This window comes from Centropristis striata, chromosome 10 (genome assembly GCF_030273125.1).
Source record: "Centropristis striata isolate RG_2023a ecotype Rhode Island chromosome 10, C.striata_1.0, whole genome shotgun sequence".
Classification (NCBI taxonomy): Eukaryota; Metazoa; Chordata; class Actinopteri; order Perciformes; family Serranidae; genus Centropristis; species Centropristis striata.
The window spans coordinates 30054100-30073863 of record NC_081526.1 but is presented as its reverse complement, the minus strand read 5'-3'; the positions used below and the strand labels follow the sequence as shown (position 1 = coordinate 30073863).

Here is a 19764-nt window from a genome sequence, read left to right as displayed (position 1 = left end):
TGAAAGCAATCGCAAGTCAGTCACAGCTGTTGCATTTCACCCCTACCTAACTACATAAAATGTCAGACACCATTATTATGAAAAATAAATTTGATGTGAATATTTAGTTAGGCCTATGTCTGCCAACATGAAGGGGACTGCATTTAAAAAATATTTCCTGCCACATGCCATCACGCTGTACAATAACAAATAATAGTCTGGTTCATTACATACAGTCGTTATGCACTTTATGTGTTTTTCTATGCACACGTCACTGCACCTTATTTGTTTCACGGCACCAACATTTTTATACTTTTATACTGCATATTCATATTTATTCTGCACTGGAATTATACTCCTTAATACATACTCCTTCTTTAGACACTTTTTTTTTACATTACATTTTATTGTATTTTATTGTATTTCTTTATAGTTTATTGCTTGAAGTATGTCTAGGTTGTTCTTTTTATTTAATTGTGTTGTCATTGTCTCTGTGTGTAATGCTGCTGCTACACTGTAATTTCCCAGCTTGGGATAAATAAAGTCTATCTATCTATCTATCTATCTATCTATCCATCCATCCATCCATCCATCCATCCATCCATCCATCCATCCATCCATCCATCCATCCATCCATCCATCCATCCATCCATCCATCCATCCATCCATCCATCCATCCATCCTGCGATTTAGTAGGATAGTCAGAATTTCGCATGGAAAATCATGACATTATGGATCCATCCTGCACTGTAACAAAAGTTCAGGCTGATGGTGGTGTAATGCTTTGGGGGGATATTTTCTTGGCACTTTCTTTATAACCACAGTGTACCCATCTTCTAATGGCTACTTCCAGGATAAAGCGCTATGTCACAAAGCTCAATGAGTCGTGTGCTCGAAAGGAGGAGACTCACATCATGGATGGGCAGCCAACAAATCTGCAGCAAATGCATGGTCAATGTGGACCTAAGTCTCTAAGATATTTTTTCAGCACCTTGTCTACACATGCCACTAAAAACAAAGATAGTTCTGAAAGCAAAAGGGGGTCTAACACTGCAATAGTAATGTGTACATAATTAAGTGGCTGGTGAATACACATAAGAATTCTTTCCTTGACAGGTAAAGAAGCAGCAAAAATGAGCATTACAAGCCACACAATTCACCAACTTGTCTCTGTCGAGACTCATAAATTACTTAGAAGATTACTGTCTGTATGACAGGACTTCTGTTAACTGAGGAAGAGAAGCAAAAACTGCAACAAACGGCTTTTCAGACAATGTGTCACTTTGAGTTAAAAACAATGAGAAAGGCATGTAGCTGAAAAAAAGCACAAGAGAAAAAAGAAGAGAAAGGGGAGGGAGGGTTGGACATGATCAGTGGACGTGCAACGACAAGGATGACGATGATAAATGTGGCATTCCCAGGCGCTCCATCAGCAGGCCTTCATCTGTCTCCTTGGTGGGATGCCTCTCAGCCCTCTCAGCCATGTAAATACAACAAGCCAGTTCTGCTCTTCTCTCTGAGATCGATAACTACTAAACAAAGACTACAGCTCTGACAAATTGGATGGATGTGTTTACTTGGGAAAAACATGTAGCTCAGATAAGCCTTGGATATTGAGTGGAACATATATTTTTTTCTTGACATGAAAGTTTATATGATTTTTTACTGATGGAGCAAGTTCATGTCCCAAGGACTCCGGAAACCCCTTCAAAATTTTGTAATATAAAACAATTAAAGAATGCATGGTTAACCATGTGAAAATAAGGCATGTCTCCCAAAGTTTTTGACAAATTGACCAGATTAATATCTGACAGGGACATAATAAATAAGTTCAACCTCAAGGACAACTACGGGAAATGCAACCAAGAAAATAAAGTGGTTTGAAGTAGCTATGGATCAAGACTTAGTGCCAGGTAAGGAATCACTAAAAAATATAGTTAGCTGACATGCAACTTGCGGCCTAATGTGCCACTTTTCTCCACTTCTTTTATTCCAATATACTATTCTTTCCCAATTACTCCAACCACCACAATTAGCATATTCAGCATTTACCTCATGTTTGGGACAATTTCTGTGAGGTAGTTAGTGCAGTAGACGACAGCAGCATTGGCTACTTGAAGTGCAATTCCTGTGATAAGCTATGCAAGCATGAGAGCCACAAGACGTGTGTTTAATAGCGGCAGGGCGGGCTGTGAAAATAGATGCGGTTGTGCGGGCAGGATGGACGGGGTCAAATTGTTAAATAAATGCGGGATGCGTAGGTTGGTTGAAAACCCCGACCTGCGCATAACTAAAATAGGGATATAACAAAAATACCTTTTTAAAAAAACAAAACCTGGCTACACGACATAATAAATAAGCTGAACCTCAAGGACAACTACGGGAAATGCAACCAGGAAAATAAAGTGGTTTAAAGTAGCAATGGATCAAGACCAGGTAAGGAATCACTAAAAATATAGTTAGCTGACATGCAACTTGCAGGCTAATGTGCCACTTTTCTCCGCTTCTTTTATCCCAAAATACTATTCTTTCCCAGTTTCTCCAACCACCACAATTAGCATATTCCTAATTCTTACTATCAACTGATGACTAGGACAGCATCAACCCAAGATTTAAACTGGACATCATACCTTTTCAAAGACGTCATGAAGGGCTGCTGCCAGCACACGATAGGCGCTGGTCTTGCCTCCAAACGGCTCACCCACCAGCATGAAACCATGCCTCACAATCATCATTTCAAAGATCTGTAGAATTTTCTCAGCAAAGAAATCGGTGACTTGCAGGTTCATGCGCTTGCAGTTTTCCCGAACCGCCTCGAGCAGGACGTGGTAGTCCCGTTCTGGAAGCTTGACGCCCGGGAAAAGGTCAGAGGTGATACCCTGAGGAGGAAAGCCAGAAGAGGAAGGAACCTTAGAGTTGAATACACATGCTTAAACAAACTGTTTGAATCCAGTTTTAACTAACAACACACAAACATACTCAAATTCACACACATGTTCACCTTGAGCTGCTCGGGGGGAGGACATTCTGACAAATGATGGACACACACATATTAAGAAATCCAGTGCAAACAACCATTCACTCACGCACACATACACACTCCAGTGAACTGTTCTGACTCAAACAGACTTAAATTGTCCCTGTGCATCGTGGCTCTAAATGAACTGACTGGAATTAACACGGGCTGACATCACTTGATGTGTATCGCTCCATTAATCAAGACAGGAGGAGCACCACTCTATTGCACCTCAAATAGCTTCAGATCATGGGCCAGGAACTTGGGCAGATTGACATCAATAATGGATCTCAGCAGCAGGCGGTCTTCATTCTCCTCTGGAAAAGTGAGCTAAAGTGCAGGAAAAGCGGAAGAAGAGGAGAAAAGGAGAAGAACGGCATGTAATGAGAAGCATTTGAATCGTGGAGCTTTATGAAGACGTGTCACTGTAAAGTCAGTCTGAGCAAATGACAATCACAAGCAATCTATTCAAGAAGATACATCAGTTAGCAGGTGGAGTAAGTGTCTAAATCAGCCAGGTTTCTATATTTATTATATAAAAGTGGATGTTGTCATTTTTTCATAAAATGGGATTGTATATATTTGATGGGTTTGGTCAACAATTGTTCTCCTACTATTTAAACTAGAGCTGAACGTTTCAACTGTTTATTCAATACTTTGAGCTAACTATAAACAGTTAATACAATAGATGGCTATATTTACCCCTTATCCATTACTGTTAGCTATCTATGTCAACCATTTAGCTAATGTTAACTATTTCAACAGTTATCACTGACTTTAAGCCAACTATTTGAACTGCTTATCCATTACTTGCCATCATTTGAAATGTTACGTGATTACTTTTGTCCATTTCTTTAAACTTTTTTTTCGCTCGCTCACCAGATTTCACATACTTACATAACTGCAACATGCAGTGTTCGAGCTGACTTAATATGTGGATATATTATATTAATCAAATCCTAATTTTATTTTGTTTTTAATTAGTTAAGCTACTCTACAATCTTATCACGTACCCCCTGCCAAGAGCAGAAGTAATGCTACCCCTGGGGTACAAATACACCTTGTTGGGAAGGACAAGTCTAAATGACACCTCTTAGTTTTCTAAAAGCAAATATTAAAAGGCAACAGGCTTAGTGTCCTTACTAAGTCTGAAAGAAATGACATGTATGCATCAACTCACCAAAATAGGGGCATATCAACCGTGTGAATAAAAAAATGGCTGTCAATCTGACTCTTTGAAAGCCAGACTGACAGCTCTTTTTTCCTCTCACACATCACTGCACTCTGCAAAACACTTTGTCATATTGTGTTTGGAAAATAAGGAGGTCTGGGCCAATTCTTAAGATTCCTCACTGTGTTTGAAAGATTGCTACTTCATAGAGTGGCATAAAGAAATTTTCTATTGTGCACACAATCCAAATAGTACCACAGAATTGTATCTATGTAGCTCAACCTTATTTAAAGTAAACTTGCTTCCTCTGCATTAAAAATGTAAGCAAATCTATTTTGAGGATGAGGCAAGACATTAAACACAGCTTTGTGCATAATTGTCTTTTAACTTGCTCAGCACTACTTTCATCCACACACAGACTGAGTTGAAAGTTGTTGCACCCCAATTATGGACTATTTTTACATTTGTCTTTTAGATAAATGATCAAAGATTGTTCTAGTTTATTAAAATGTGTTGCCCCCGAAAAGAAACAACAATTTAATTATCTCTAAACTGTCACAATGAAAGTATGAGGGGGTTTTTTTATTTTAAAAAAAAAGAAGCAAAAAAACAAACATGCTGATAGTGGCAGTATGGTTATGTGTAATGACACTGTGGGAAAAAAAGTGAAAAAAATCCCAACATATTACAGCTGTCTGTGTTGATACCTTGAGGTTTCCAGCAGCAGTGAGCACGGACTTGACAGCCCTCATCCCATAGTCGTAGTGATGCTGCGAGGACAGCTGCTCTGAACAGAGTCGATAAGTGGCCACAATTTTCACGGACAGGGGCCGCGCAGTCACGAAGCCACATGAGTAGAGCACAATCTCTGCGATCATTGCATAGTCTGGTACCATCATAGCCACAGTTCTGAACAGAGCCTGGTGCAAAGAAAGACATTTGCTGAATGAAAAGTTTTCCATTTCAAAACATTTCAACTTAAGTTGTTCTAAAAAGCTCTGCATTTCTCTGATGTTCTTTAACTTTTATTTTTTTTCTGTTTTTACATCAGTTATGCTTGGACACAGACATAAAAGGCCTATATTTTGAACTACTTTTAGTTGTGAAACACGCACAATGCTGATTCTCCAACTATAATTCAAGCTATTCAATTATGTATTTGAAAATGCCCCAAACTTTGTGTTCACAGACTGAGAAACTGATAAAAAACTGATGAGGCACCTTGAGGTTGTCTGGTAGCTCGGAACGTCCAGCGTAGCCAGGATTCATAGTAATAAACACAGCACAAGAGGGGTCCAGTTTTAGCTCCGTCCCTTCAAACATCAGCATCTCAACATGGGCTGAAATTCCTGGACACACAGATGCAGTTAGATATGGTATGTGAATAGATCAGCGTGCTCTAGTGCTGTCTCTTTGGACACTTCTTTGTAATGAGCACACCCTGAGGAGCATATGTGTCGACGCCATGTCTGCCATAACCGTGTGCTATATCGGTAGATGACAAATGTACATGCCCATCACACATCATGAACATGCGCACCTCGATGCCCATAAAAAATACACAACCCTCATGGCCATAGGAGGCATTAAAATCCACCAAAACTTACAGTTAGGGTCAAAAAAGTAATTTCAAGTTGATTTGATTTTTTTCTAAAATCACTAATTTGCTTGAGGAGTCTTCACAACTTTAGCCATGATTTAGATGAGGAAAACCTCCAGGGTTAAAGACAACTGTGAACATAGTTTTTTTTAGAAAGTTAATTAACATAAATCTATTATTTTCAAACTTAAGTTTTGACTAAGAAAAATCTGTATACTTCATTCAACAAAACTGGGTCACACACACACACATACACACACACACACACACACACGCACACACACACACACACACACACACACACACATACGCATTTGTAGCATTTACATAAAATTCCCCCATTGGTCTGTCTGTCTGTCTGTCTGTCTGCTGATTGGCTTATCAGCATATATGTATGGCCACACAATAACCCTCCTCCTACCTAATAACTATCAGAAATCAATGTTAACAACAACTGGTGTTGTAAATATCTACTCTTTATTTATTTTATTATTTGCCTTATTTTCTGTTCAAGTTGTTTGACCTTTTCTTGTTCTGTAAATAAAAATAAAGTTGTCCTCCAAAAGTGGGGGGGTGGTGGTGGACCAACAAAAATAAAAATCTGTATACCCCTTTGGCTCTAGCATCTTATGACACAAGACATTCGACGCCCGTAGCACAAATACGTAGGAGACACTGCCCTGCTACGTTGAACAAAGCTGTGCTTGAAGTTTTGCTGGCCAGCCTACACAAATTGCCTCAGCTCCATGTTGCAGCTCTTTGTAGTCTAAAACCTGTTCTTTTCTGGGGTTTTTTTTTACTGGTGCGGAAGAATGTACCAAAAGTATTTCTGGCATACTGCCAGCTTATGCAAAGACCAAAGGGAAAGAAAGCCAGAATGTATTAGAAAAAAAAGCAGCACTAACCTCTCTGTATGGTGAGAATCTGTTGAGCCACTACAGACAGCACCTCCAAGTCAATGCGGTTAAACTCATCAAAACAGGCCCAAGCTCCGCAGGACAAAAGGCCCTGGTCACACACACACACACACACAAAGATGCACACAAACAATTCAATAATACATATTCAAAAAAGTACATATAAGCAAGTTTTGCCTGAGTATGTGAGAGCTATTTCAGTATGGCACGTGGGAGTAAATTTCAGCAGGGTGTAAGCAATTTCAGTGTAAACAATAATGTTGTTTTTTTTGCAATCATTTAATGTGGCTCCTGTGGCTTCCTACATTCAGAACACACACAAAACTATAATCACACGGCACTGATTAGCAACACTACTGAGCCATCAGTGCAGTGCTATCTTAAAAAGGACAAATGTTAGTATTCCAAAGTTCCTATAACAGGAACAATGTATATCTGTATTTGACTCCATATATTATTATTTGCAAAATGTTAGGCAAACAAATGCACTACTATACTGCATTATATGTGGAAGGACAGGTTGTAGTGGTGCATTGAAACCGACATTTAAATTTGCTTGTACACGATTCTGGGACTGGGTGAAATCTAACTGTCACCTTTTATTATCTGACTCTTTAAAGTGTCGAGTTATGTTAGTGGAATATCCCAAGGTGAAAGAATCTGTTCTGGCAGACTTCCGTCTGAAACACAAGGGTAACAAGAAATATCTTCTGATTAACTATTAGAACTAGTTTCACTAGTGCGTAGGAAAAAGGTTTCTTGCTGATGTGTGCTTGATGTGTGTGAGACTTGAAGTTTGGATTTCAAGTGTAGCTATTAATCTTAACTGATGGTAAAATAACTGTACTCACTTTGAAGAACTTGCCCAAAGCAATGTAGTCGAGTCCGTCAGAGCAGTTGAAGACCACACACTGCTTGGCAACTGCTTTGGCCAAGTCTTTGGTTGTCTCGGTTTTTCCTGTGCCAGCCGGGCCCTCAGGGGCCCCTCCCAAATGGAGGCTGAGAGCACCAAACAATGTGCTGAAGTAGGAGGAACAGACAGTTATTAATGCGGTCAATGATTCCTCACTGTACAATATTTTTTATCTACCGACACACGTCAAAACAGATCCACTCTACCCTGCTGACAAAACATTTAGTAACATGTTGAATTGACTGAGAGGCCAACTGCAGGGGAGCTGTACTGTGGAAGGTGGCAGCTTTTGAGTGTCAGGCTTTCTGACACATATACTCTCATTTTTCTACATACTGTAATGTGCAATGCAATGAACTGAGGCAATGATTGCTCTTAAGGTTTTTAAAATGAATTCCGATTTCTAAACCGAAGTGTGTTTCATTACGTTTCTGCGAGGTGCAGCATACTATACACACGTCATTGTCCCAAATGTATGATCGGTAACCTAATTATGTGTGATTTTTGTTTGTGTTTAAACCTCATATCTTCATTACTTCTTATTATTTATTCATATTTGTTGAACAAAATTCCTTCCTATTATTCTCACACCGAGAAAGGAAGCGTGCGCATATCCAGAAAAAACTTCAAAACAGGTGCAAGATGAAAAGCACAAACTGTAAGACAAGAAAAGGTCTGCACACAAATTGGCTCCAGATAATTTATTCCTGGTGAAGCAATGTTTCAATCCTCTCAGATTTTTAAGCATGTGAAGCCTGAAAGAGATGGTTCATGAAAATGCTTGAGGTTTAATTAACACACTATTATCTTTAATCTAACATAAATATATATATTTACCTAAAATATTGCAATGTCATTAATATTATTGTAATGTTGTGCAATATTCAGTAAATGGCCATTCACAGCCAAAACAGCATGACCCCCGTGCCTCATAGAGACTCAGTCAGCCAAGTTCTGGCAGTTATCTTAAAAACTTGGCAAACAGCCCTAGTGGCTCACTAGGGAGCATCGTGCCCAAACAAACAGGTTTGATGAATTATTTCCAGGAACACAGGTAGGGAGGAACTCCCAGTAGCTCAGCAAAAATATAAGTCTCTTTTAGATGAGACTAATAATGGATGGACAAGAATTTTGCATCTAAAACGGGAGAAGAAGATTTCTTGTAGACAGCATAACAAGGTAGGTTATTAATGCTGTAGGGATATAAGGAGCTGCCTCCACATTGATGTTTGTCGAGTCATTAGATAGAAAAGACTTTAAACTGCAAGCATCTCAAGCACATAAGCTTTAAAAAAAGGACAGATAGTAAAGTGTGTCGTAGTTTTACCGGTAGCAGCGATCAGTGAGTGGGGTAATGACCAGACGTGGAGTGTTGCCCAGGTACTCATAACCATAAGGCAAACCAGCATTGATCATCTTGGTCTGGAGGTGGTTCTCCTGCAGAGTGTAATGCAGAGTTTACAAGTCAATCACTGTATTTTGAGTTGGAATTCCCTCCCAAACTGCCACTTTTACATACCACCCAGTAGTAGCGCAGTTGGCTAAGCCACTCAAAGTCGTTCTCGTCACTTATTCCCTTTTGCACCAGAGTAGCGAGCACATCCCTGGCATGGACGTCCAGCACAACAAGGGCTCCCAGGGTCACTCGGTTCTGCTTGGATAGCTTACCACGTACAAGAGTCACAATGTCGTCAATCTGTCTGTTGTTCTGCTCCAGGTAGGCGTCTAATGCCTGAGGGGAGAGTGGCATGATTAAATAGAAGGCAGAGTGGGCTGGAGAGGATGCTATCAAAAAGCCATCTATAAACTGAAGGTCGCAAGTTTGAACCCTGCAACAACTACTAAGTCCGTCACTGTCAAGGTGTCAGCGAGAAAAACACCACACTTTTCCTGTCTTGAAGGATATTAAAAGAAAAATATAACCTGTGATACAAAGGGGTTTTCCGTTCTAACTTCATAAAACAGCATTATACTGCAGACCTCTGCTGGCTGCATCAGTTAAATAAGGTGTGTCAGCTTATGAGATATAGGTGCTCTTCAACTGATGTGACAGCTTTAATATGGTTTGTAATTCTCAGTCAGACCAGCTGTTCCTCTATCCACTTCGCTCTCTGCATTTACAGCTGAAAGGCTGTCAATTAGATGGTAGCTTGGATCCACTGGGTAAGTCATTACTGTAAGTACCACATTCATTGAAAGCACTCTGTTTGTACACAATTTATCTGAGACTAATCAGACTGTGTTTACCTCATCTTGAGAACTTTTTAATTCTTTTGTTTATGTTCTTTTGTTTCTCATGTTCAGTCCGACATATACTTCACAGGACTGCGTTGCCATGGTTACAACTTTGATACAGGCATGCAACTTCAGAGCATACTGTAGATTATGTATTACAGATACTAGCTGTTACCATGGTTACAGCTTTGATAAAGACATCATGGAACATCAGAGCATATTGTAGATGATGTTTTTTTAAGAAAACAGGCTTGTTTGATTCATTTTTAACAAAATTAAGTATGTAAGTATGTGGGCTAAGGATATCTCTAAAAATAATTAATTCTGTTGCACAATAAAAAGATGTTTAATTACGATCTGGGTGACTTAAATCAAATTTTTAAGAAGTGCAAGCAGTGGACGGGCTATCCAGATGGTTACAAGCGTCTTTGAGGATTCTTGAAATAGCTTCAAAACAGCAGCACGTCTTGTTAAAAGAGCTGCTGGGTTCTTCAAAAAGAATTCAAAGGGATGTATCTTTAGAAAAACACAAGCTCAAATGTAATGACAATGCTGCACATGAGAGGCACAAACTGGGGGTAACTGGAAGGGAGTTTCTGCATCAAAGATCCCAGGCAGCGATATAAAGTGCTTTGTACTATGAAAAATAACCTGAGCCCAACAATGCAGTATCTAATTCAGTATACATAATGCATTTAACAATAAACAGTTTATCACCTTCTGTCCTGAATTAATGGCTTCATGAATATCCTTCGTCCAGTAGACCTGTGAGACGCAGAGCACAGTCTGGCCTGGCCAAGCACGCACCCAGTTGTTCCTCAACTCATTGGGGTACGCCTTAATTGCCTCCCCAATTACCTACAATGACCACAAGAGGGACAGAGGCTTTAAATGGAAAGTTCAGATCTGAAGATATACTTATCCATAGTCAGGAGCAGGCAGGAGTACCAGCACAGAAGCTAAGCAATCTAGTTCTGTGGACGGGGGCAGCGGCAAAGCACATTTTATTCACGTAAAATCAATATCAGTTTAAGTGTACGCTATATTAAAGTTATTTTCACCTCTTTACATTGCTGTCAGACAGCCCATTGCTGAAGTAAAGGGGAAGTGAAGCCCGAAACCAGACTCCTTTGACAAGGTTACAAAGTACTTGACAAAATGAGTAAGTTCACATTGCCGAAAGCAGGAGTTGCTGGTTTCCCAGTGCCTTGGTTCAGATTCACCAAAGTGACACAATAACAAAAATAAACTAACAGATTGAGGCAGCAGTGGATAAGCAACTCCAAAGTTCTGTAAGGTAAAATCACTGTTTTGTCAAAGGAGTCTAGTGGCTTTGAAGAGAGCATAGATGGATATGGATAACAGCTTTAGTTCCTCATCAGAAAGGGCTGTCTGAAAGCAAGTGGTAAAAATATCCTAAATATAGTGTACACTTAAGTTATAATACATTTTTTACAGTGGCTAAAATATTTTTGCTGCTGCCCCCATCCACAGCAGTGCCTGACTTAGCTTACGCATCCATACTCTTGCCTGCTTCTCCAAACTTTTATCTTCTGTAGGTAACACCTCACACAGCCACACTTCAACCATTTTGAACATTACAAAAAAAAATTGCATTCATGTATGTGAAGCTCAAACAAAATTCCAATAAGAATTCACATAACACCTTATGCAAGGAGGCAATCATGCCATTCTCGAGTTCCAGAAGCCACTTCTCCACCTGACCCCTGGCTTTGGAGGTGGAAATGGTATCCAGCAGCTGCACCACTTCACCCTCACTGCTCTTCATGTGGGTGATGTCCAGCACATCAGTGAACACCAGACTAGCAATGCCTTCAAAGCACTTCTTCAGATGGGGCTGCACCCTGGAGGTGAGTAAGGCAAGAACATGTAATCACTTGCAATTGTTATTGGTAACCCAGAGAGCGAGGGTGGTTTATTAGTCCATATTCATTTGAGTGTGCACATTTCTTTTCTTGCCCATCCCCCCTGCAGACAGTGATTTTATCATTTATTACATGAAAGAGTAACGGTACACCCAGTTTGAATGTCTGTCCCTCTGCTGTGAAATGTTGAAAAATGAAACATTGCAGACAAAGCTACAACACTTTTTTTTTTTACTGTTTCTGATCTTGGTCTTCCTCATTTAAAATCAAGTTCCATGATACAGCGCTCTTGCCTTTCAGCATGGCTGCATCTCCACCTGAACACCAGCTGCTGATTTTCATTCACTAAAGGTCAAACTAAGCCAGGTTTAGCGAGATAACTACAGCACTGGCAAATCTGTGCTCAGTGATGATGATTGCCCCTGTTGTATTCCATCAGTACAACAGCAGTTTACAACCACTGAAAAGCTCAACAAAAAACTAGTCTGATCGTCAAAAAACTACTTCCAAGGTCATAAATTAATTTAACCATTATTTTAGTATGGAGTTAGCCTTTAAATGTTAAAATTATGGTAGCTCACTTTCAGTATTCACACATTATGAGTATGATTTTTTCTACATTTAAGGACTGAAATTATTAGGTGTGTTAGCGTTTAGTTGGGTAATTGTGATAAAGTCCAGCTGCACCTCTAAAAACCTCCTCCAACACTATCCAACTCACCAATATTTAACATTCACACCATGTCCTGTGACTTTTGCCATTACAAAACCCATTCTTGTCCTTGCTCATAAGTAATGTCACTGCAACTTAAGTGCAATGTTTGCTGAAGTCCTTCTTATTGTTACTAACTCTTCTTGAATGTCACACGGTAAACAAAGTCATTCCTCTTCTTTATATTGCTTCATATCTCTGTATTTCTGGTACTTGTTCTCGCTGTGCACAAACACATTCTGTGAAAATAGGAACAAGTGTTCCAATGCTAAAGCATTAAAACTTTGGCATTTGGGTTGTTTGCTTTCTCTATATCCCTGAAATAAAATCGAGCCCTTTTGTCAGTCTGACATTACATGATTCTCAAAAAAAAAAAAAAAAAAAATCAAACTAGCACTTTCCCAACATTACACTGCCCTCCCCAGCCTATCAGCACCCCACTACTGCATAAATCCCTTCTTCACACAAGAGGGCATGCCTGTGTGCATCTGTACTGATGTGATGACAATTCCCAGAAGCTAAAGGGAGAATAAAGGGATAGTGGAGTGAAAAGAGAAGTAGGAATGGCAGGAAGAGAGTAGGAGGCTAGAACATCTTTTGTCTGAAATCACATTCATTATTAACCAAACGCCCTGGGTGAAATGAGACAAGGGTAGGTTATCAGCAAGGACTTGGCTTCTGGGGAAACCACTGTGGGGGCTGAGTATGTGTTGTAGTTAGATGAATCTGTTGTATCCCTAACATCAGTTTGTTAAAGGCCACAAGTCTTGCAAATTGTTTTAGATTTCCTTTTTCTAGTTTTGCTCTTTTCACATACTGATTCTCTGTTTTGAGTCTATTCTAATGGGAAATGATCTGTGGATTCACCCTTTTCTTAGCTACACATTGTGGTGCAGTGGCTGGTTTAAATGTAAAGGTCATAATCATGTTTGTGTGCACAGTGACACCTACATGGTTAAGCAGTTTACCTTGTGGGGTCTTTGGTCTCAGAGAGGATTTCCAGCAGCTCCTCATTGGACAGGAAAAAGAATCGTGGAAAATAGAGACGCTTCTTCTCCAGGTAGTTATTAAGACCTTTGAGTATCAGCTCCAGAAGCTCATTGGACTTTTTTAGCCTCTCTAGCATCTTGTCGATGGCGATCACTGCCAATACATGCTTGTCCTAACACAGACAGGAGAGAATAGCAAAAATTCACTTAATTTCTGTTGTCGAGCACCAACTCCTACCAACATGTGGTTAGGATAAACAAATATTCAAACACATAAATGGATATTTGTTACACCCCTTTGAACAGTTTAGGTCCACTCAGACTCATTTCAACTTTCCTATTTCTGGTCTCTAGTTTGATAACTGATAACTACCAATTTTTCTCACATGTATGCTAATAAATGTGAGAATGTGCGTGTGTGTGTGTGTGTGTGTGTGTGTGTGTGTGTGTGTCTAGGGCATTAGTCAGACTGACCTCAGATTTCGTATGTAGCTTGCGCATGGCACAAAGGTTTGCATCCTCAATTTTGAAGATTTTTGAGTTAATTTTTCAAAATATAAACATTATTTACACAGGACGTGTTGCAGCATTGCACTGTTTCTGATCGGGCGCCTTTCAGGGGAGCTCCGCCCCATTGTGTGATAGGCCTACACCTGGTCAGTAACACAATTCACTCCTGATTTTCACGCCTGACTCATCTCATCTGTAATTTAGCCTATCTTTCTGAGTTTTGAAGTGCGATCCTAGGTTTGATTTTCCAATAATATTCGAATAGTTCCCAGCGAATATCAATGTTCAATCTTTATGTGCTGGATGGTGTGCGTACCTTATGAAAATTAAGTGTTTTATGGAGTTGCAGATGTTGTAGTGGTCTGCATGTAATGTGCAAATTCAGTTATTTGCGATTAGCATGTTAAGTTGAGATTTAGCTTTATTCACTTCTTATGTTGCATTACTATGAAATGTTTTCAGGGATGACATTCGTGTTGCTTAGCCTAATGCCCATAATCATTTGATATGAGATACTTACATGCAATATAGTATATCAGCTAATTGGGTTCATGTTCATGTACTTTTAGTGCAGCATACTGCGTAATGTGCTAGCTCACAATTAGCATGCTAACAAATACATACTCCTATGGGCACTGCACTACTTTTTGAAACGGAGCGCCCAAGGTTGCTATTTCTGCAACATAGCAGCAATTTTATTGCATTGGTTCCCGAGACAGGTACATCCTGGCACGAAAGCATTGGTGACATAGTATACTTTTTTTTCATCAAGGAAACATATTACCAGTAAATGGTTTGTTGTGGTTATTTTTTTCCAGCAGTGCAGTGTTGTCACTGCTGCCTTGAAGGTAACAATGAAACACTGCAATATCTTCCTTTAGCAACACCTACTGCATGTTTCACAGCGAGGCCCACTTGTCACACAGCACCCTAAAAAAATCTATGATGGAACAGTAATAGAGATTTCACCTGAGGCCTGTCTCGCACCTATGAAATATTTCAACTCTGATATCATCTCATCTGTACACTAACTCAATATCCTGTGGGATTGTCACCCCCAGGAAGTGTCTAAAAAAGTATATCTAATCTTCAAAGTTGGGACAGTGAATGCCTGAACGGGCTCACATGACGCACATGATGGCGATATCAGCCTCTGAATGGAATGAAATAACAAGCAGGAAGGAGCAAAATGCCAAGCTAGTGTGGAGCCAAAGTGAAGACATGGACTCAACCTCTCATTTTTAGACCATTTCAGCCTGCAAAGAAAGACCACTCTTCTGAAAGACACAACGCTTGTCAACATGGTTTCTTGCTTTTGCAAATGGAAACAATATGAACTCTCAAGGAAATGGCTTATATAGTTGAGTAGCTATAGCCTACAAAAAGGATGCTGCACTTTCATCTTTGTTTGATGTGATCAATTTGCATTGAGCCTGTTCTCTTGCTGGATGTGAGTTTTCACATCTCATAGCAACCTTCATTCATTCGTTATATCCTTAACTGCTTATCCGAACATGGGTCACGGGGGAGCTTGAGCCGATCCCAGTTGACAATGGGCGAGAACACAGGGCTGACAGATAGAGACAGACAGCCATTCAAGCTCTCATTCACATCTACGGGCAAGAGTCACCAATTAAACCTAAGCTGTATGTTTTTGGACTGTGGGAGGAAGCCGGAGGACCCAAACTGACGTAGGGAGAACATGCAAACTCCACACAGAAGAACCTGTGACCGTCTTGCTGTGAGGCAAAAGTGCTAACCACTGCACCACTGTGTAGCAATCTCCCAGCAACATGCAAAATTAAATCTTAAGACAAAACCATCTAGAATTGAATAACATGTCTTTATGTGGAGATTTATATATCAACATTAAAAAACATTTAAGTAAAATGAAATATAATACAAAGAGGTTAAAAACATAAAAAATACATATGTATTCACACAGCAGATATATTCAATATTTAGACCATTTTAGAGCATACTTACATATGCTTCTGGTTTGTGTCATAGATACAAAGTTGGACGGCCTGACAGCTCTAAAAATGTGAAGCTACAACATCTCAATCACCTGGAGCCTGGCTGCAGCATAGGTAAAAAAAAAAAAAAAAAAAAAACCTGCATCCCTGCATTTTAGTCGTTGGTACATCAGTGCAAATAATAGAACACATCAAAAACATTTTTTAAACTGATTTTCTGATATTATAGTTAGCTGTTGTTACATCAATGTACATTCAAGTCTGGTCAATAAGTTTGGTTTAATTTCATTATTTGATGCAAATGCACAATATGCCCAAATTTGGGCGATTATGGCTTCACTTTTTTATAGAAGGGCGAATTCTTTACACAGTCTACGGTATGTATCAAGTAAGGGTTACTGTCCATTAAAAGAATTCATTTAATCAAGACCTGTTTAAAACCACATCTACTAAGAGTATATATAATGGGATGACAATTATCGATCCCTCCTTTTTTGCAATTGATTTCTTATGATGACTGGGAAACAGGGAAATAGTGGCATGCCAAAGACTCACCATATAATACAAATATAATACACAGATCGCATGAATAAAAGATTAAAACCATTTAGATCTTTTGTTTGTTTGTTTTGTTCAGGCAAAGGTCAGGTGAGAAAATTTACCAGGAAGCTGCAGTTACTGAAACTTATTTTAAAGGCTAAATCAGATGGTTAAGCTTTGACTTTGTTTCAGTAGGCTTTACAATTATGCTGGCAAAGGGTGTCTGATTGATGAACTGTGATTCATAGATTTCATCAGGACAATATAATAACAGGGCTATTTTCATATAGATTCTGCCAGCGGGAAGCTATTCATGAGCACACTGAAGGGATAACAATGCTCTAATGCATGTATTATGCTTGATAATGTGGTTTTTATGCACCAAACAGATGGCTTCAATGGGGGACAGCAACTGTCCACCGCCGATAAGGAAGGTCTACAATCTGTGTGGTGGAAAACCATAACATAAAGTATAAGAGTATTTTTCTTTGTTCGATTCTGACACACACCACACACCCAGGACAAATATTGCCCTGTATGTTCAAGGCACATCCTGCAGAGTATTATATCTGCATGAGCGTGAGTGCAATATTAAGTGAGCTATCCTATTGTTGTCTATTGCTGTGTTATTTTTGGATGAATCCATCAGTCTATCAGTAAACAATATGTCAATTATCTTCCCAATGAGCTCAGATGGTCAACTGTTTCTCCCTCCCTCAGCTCATTAGAGGAGGCAAAGGTGTACTGTGCTGCAAAGTTAAAAGAAAGCCGGTTCATTGAAATAGTACTTTTAAATTGATTTGGCCCTGTTTATTTCTGCAATTGTGCATGCAGAAGTAGATAAATGACACATTAAAGCAGAAAGCAAATTCAAAACAAACAAAAAAAGTGGTGGAAAATGAAGTTAAGATGTGGAGGCTGTGAGACGCCGGTAGATCAGTGGATCTTGAGCAGCTCCCAGTGGTTGATCTGATGTTAACAATTTGGGCAGAAACCTCAAAGTGATTTGTGGGTAGGGGAGCTGCACTGTAGCTTGCCTTTTTGCTCACACTGTTCTGTGGTGGTATGGAGTTGAGATGATTCCAATTTCATGCACTGTTGATCAATGCCATGGACAAGATGAAGGGATGTGTTCTTTGTCAAGATTTTGATGCAGTATACGGCTATGCGGAGGGGTGTTTTTCCTATAACTAGCATACATAGTATGGGGAAATTAGCTTTAAACATGCCAAGAATTCCGTGATTACAGAATACTAGCATAGTGTAAATCATAACTTTCCATAATCATTAAACCTAACCTGCAGTATTGAATCCTGTCTATTATTAGTTGAAAGTATTAGGCAATACAAAGACAGGTAGATGCAAAAAGTATTATCAATTCCGGATATATTTAACATTTCTCACAAACGTTTTGTAATGCCTTGTAATAATATTCGATCTTTATTCATGTTTGGTTTTATAATATATAAAATTTTCACTAACAAACCTGGTTTTAATCTGCTGAGATAGCCCAAAACACATGGGCATAACAGAAGTTGTAAAGCAATATGTTTTGATAGATTTTCTCTCAAACACTTTAAATTATTCTTGCGACATGTCAAGAGATTGATTGTAAGCAACTCAACTCAAGTCAAGCATAAAAAAAAAACCCAAATCAAATATAAGTCCAGAGTTTATCACTATGAATTATACCATCCGGGCATTCTTTTAATAATCAAGTTTTTATACTGTGCCAGAATGAATGGCTGGAAATGGCTTTTTATGAATCTCTAACTGCTGTGTCCAAATGACCACTGGGGATACTTTAAAAGAATAGCAGCTACTGTTGCTATAAAAGCAATATTATGTTTTCATAACTCGTCAAGTGGCTCTTGCCTTCACGGCTGAATCAGATGGTACAGACGAGGTAGAGGAGCACAAGACTATAGCTACAACTACAAATGTTTTAATATTGTTGAAATGTTTTTTTAGGACAGTCTCAGGATGGTGGAAAAATGACTTGGTTTTGAATTTTGGGTTTTTTATGTTGAAATGTGAAAACTAAAAAATATGAGCTCATAATTCTCACACAAACTTCAACCAAATAGTGGTAAATCGTATGGCAAGCATGTAGCCTTTCTTATACTGAACAGTAGCCAGGTTTCCATCAAAATGGAAAAGCAGCATAAGAAAATGTGATGACGGCTTGTTTCCATCAACTACCTTAATGAAGAGAGAGGGTAACTGACACATAGAGACAAACAACCACTCACACTGGCATTCACACCTACAGGAAATTTAGAGTCACCAATCCAACATAACCTGCATGTTTTTGGACCGTGGGTGGAAGCCTGAGAACCTGGAGAGAACCCACACTGACACAGGGAGAACATGCAAACTCCACACAGAAGAGCTGCAAGCTGGATTCCAACCTTCTACCCTCTTGTTGTTAAATACCATTCAGATTTATCTAAATGTTTTGGATATGCATTAAAATGTTATTCTTGGACACAAGCTAATTAAGTAAAATTCAACCAAAATATGTTGCTATTTGTGCAAAAAGGATTACAACTCTTGCTTACTGCTAAGCGGTAGTCTGTCTATTCATTTGGGAAACATTTTTACAATCTTCAGTGCACTGAAACCACATAATTACCTTACCAAGGAAGAAAATGCCAACATCAAATAGCATATTTACTTTCTGATTGAATTCACACAGCAGGTTACAATGAACAATCCTTCCTGACTGTTTGAGCCATTAAGGTAACTAAGCAGCCACAGCATGTGGAAGCTCACCAGTTTTACTAAATTTAAATCATTAACATGTATATCACACACATTAGGGAAAAGTTCTTTTGACAAAGCCATTTTCCCACAATGCACATTAAAACTAAATTACAGTTTGTGTACTGTAAAGTGTTTTTGGTGTGTTTGCTCACCAAAACCTTAATAAAATGATCCATGTTGGACAGAGGACCCCAGTACCAGTATTCAAAGGTTCTCTGAAATTTCCATTTTAATTACTTAATGAAATACATACCATGCAATCATCCATTAAATTACACTGTACATTTAATTACACCTTTTTAAAACCATTCTTGATTTGGCATAATCTATAAGAATGATTTCCCAGCATACATACAGTACTTCCTGAGTTAACTTCACTGAATTTAACAAACTGATAAACTTAAGAAACAGGACCCTAATTTCCTGAAGCTGGATAAGCACAAATGCAAGTGATTCATCCAACATGCTCCATAGCACTGCTCACACAACTAACAGTAGACTGGACAGTACGTGTGCACATCTGTGTGTGTAGGCTCCCTGTCCCTTGGTGACCT

At 39.1% G+C, this 19764-nt stretch overlaps 1 protein-coding gene across 3 annotated transcripts in view; it reads right to left on the bottom strand.

Moving 5' to 3' along the window:
- The window catches only part of dnah7 (dynein, axonemal, heavy chain 7), a 94709-nt gene that overhangs the window by 57659 nt on the left and 17286 nt on the right, over positions 1-19764 (bottom strand). For all 3 annotated transcript variants that reach the window (XM_059343646.1, XM_059343647.1, XM_059343648.1), the window contains exons 20-30: positions 13398-13591; positions 11498-11696; positions 10549-10689; positions 9116-9328; positions 8924-9033; positions 7535-7703; positions 6672-6774; positions 5388-5515; positions 4874-5086; positions 3227-3325; positions 2610-2858 (exon numbers count right to left, since the gene is read on the bottom strand). In XM_059343646.1, coding sequence (XP_059199629.1) covers positions 2610-2858; positions 3227-3325; positions 4874-5086; positions 5388-5515; positions 6672-6774; positions 7535-7703; positions 8924-9033; positions 9116-9328; positions 10549-10689; positions 11498-11696; positions 13398-13591 — 1818 coding nt within the window. The remainder of the gene's footprint in view (positions 1-2609; positions 2859-3226; positions 3326-4873; positions 5087-5387; positions 5516-6671; positions 6775-7534; positions 7704-8923; positions 9034-9115; positions 9329-10548; positions 10690-11497; positions 11697-13397; positions 13592-19764) is intronic.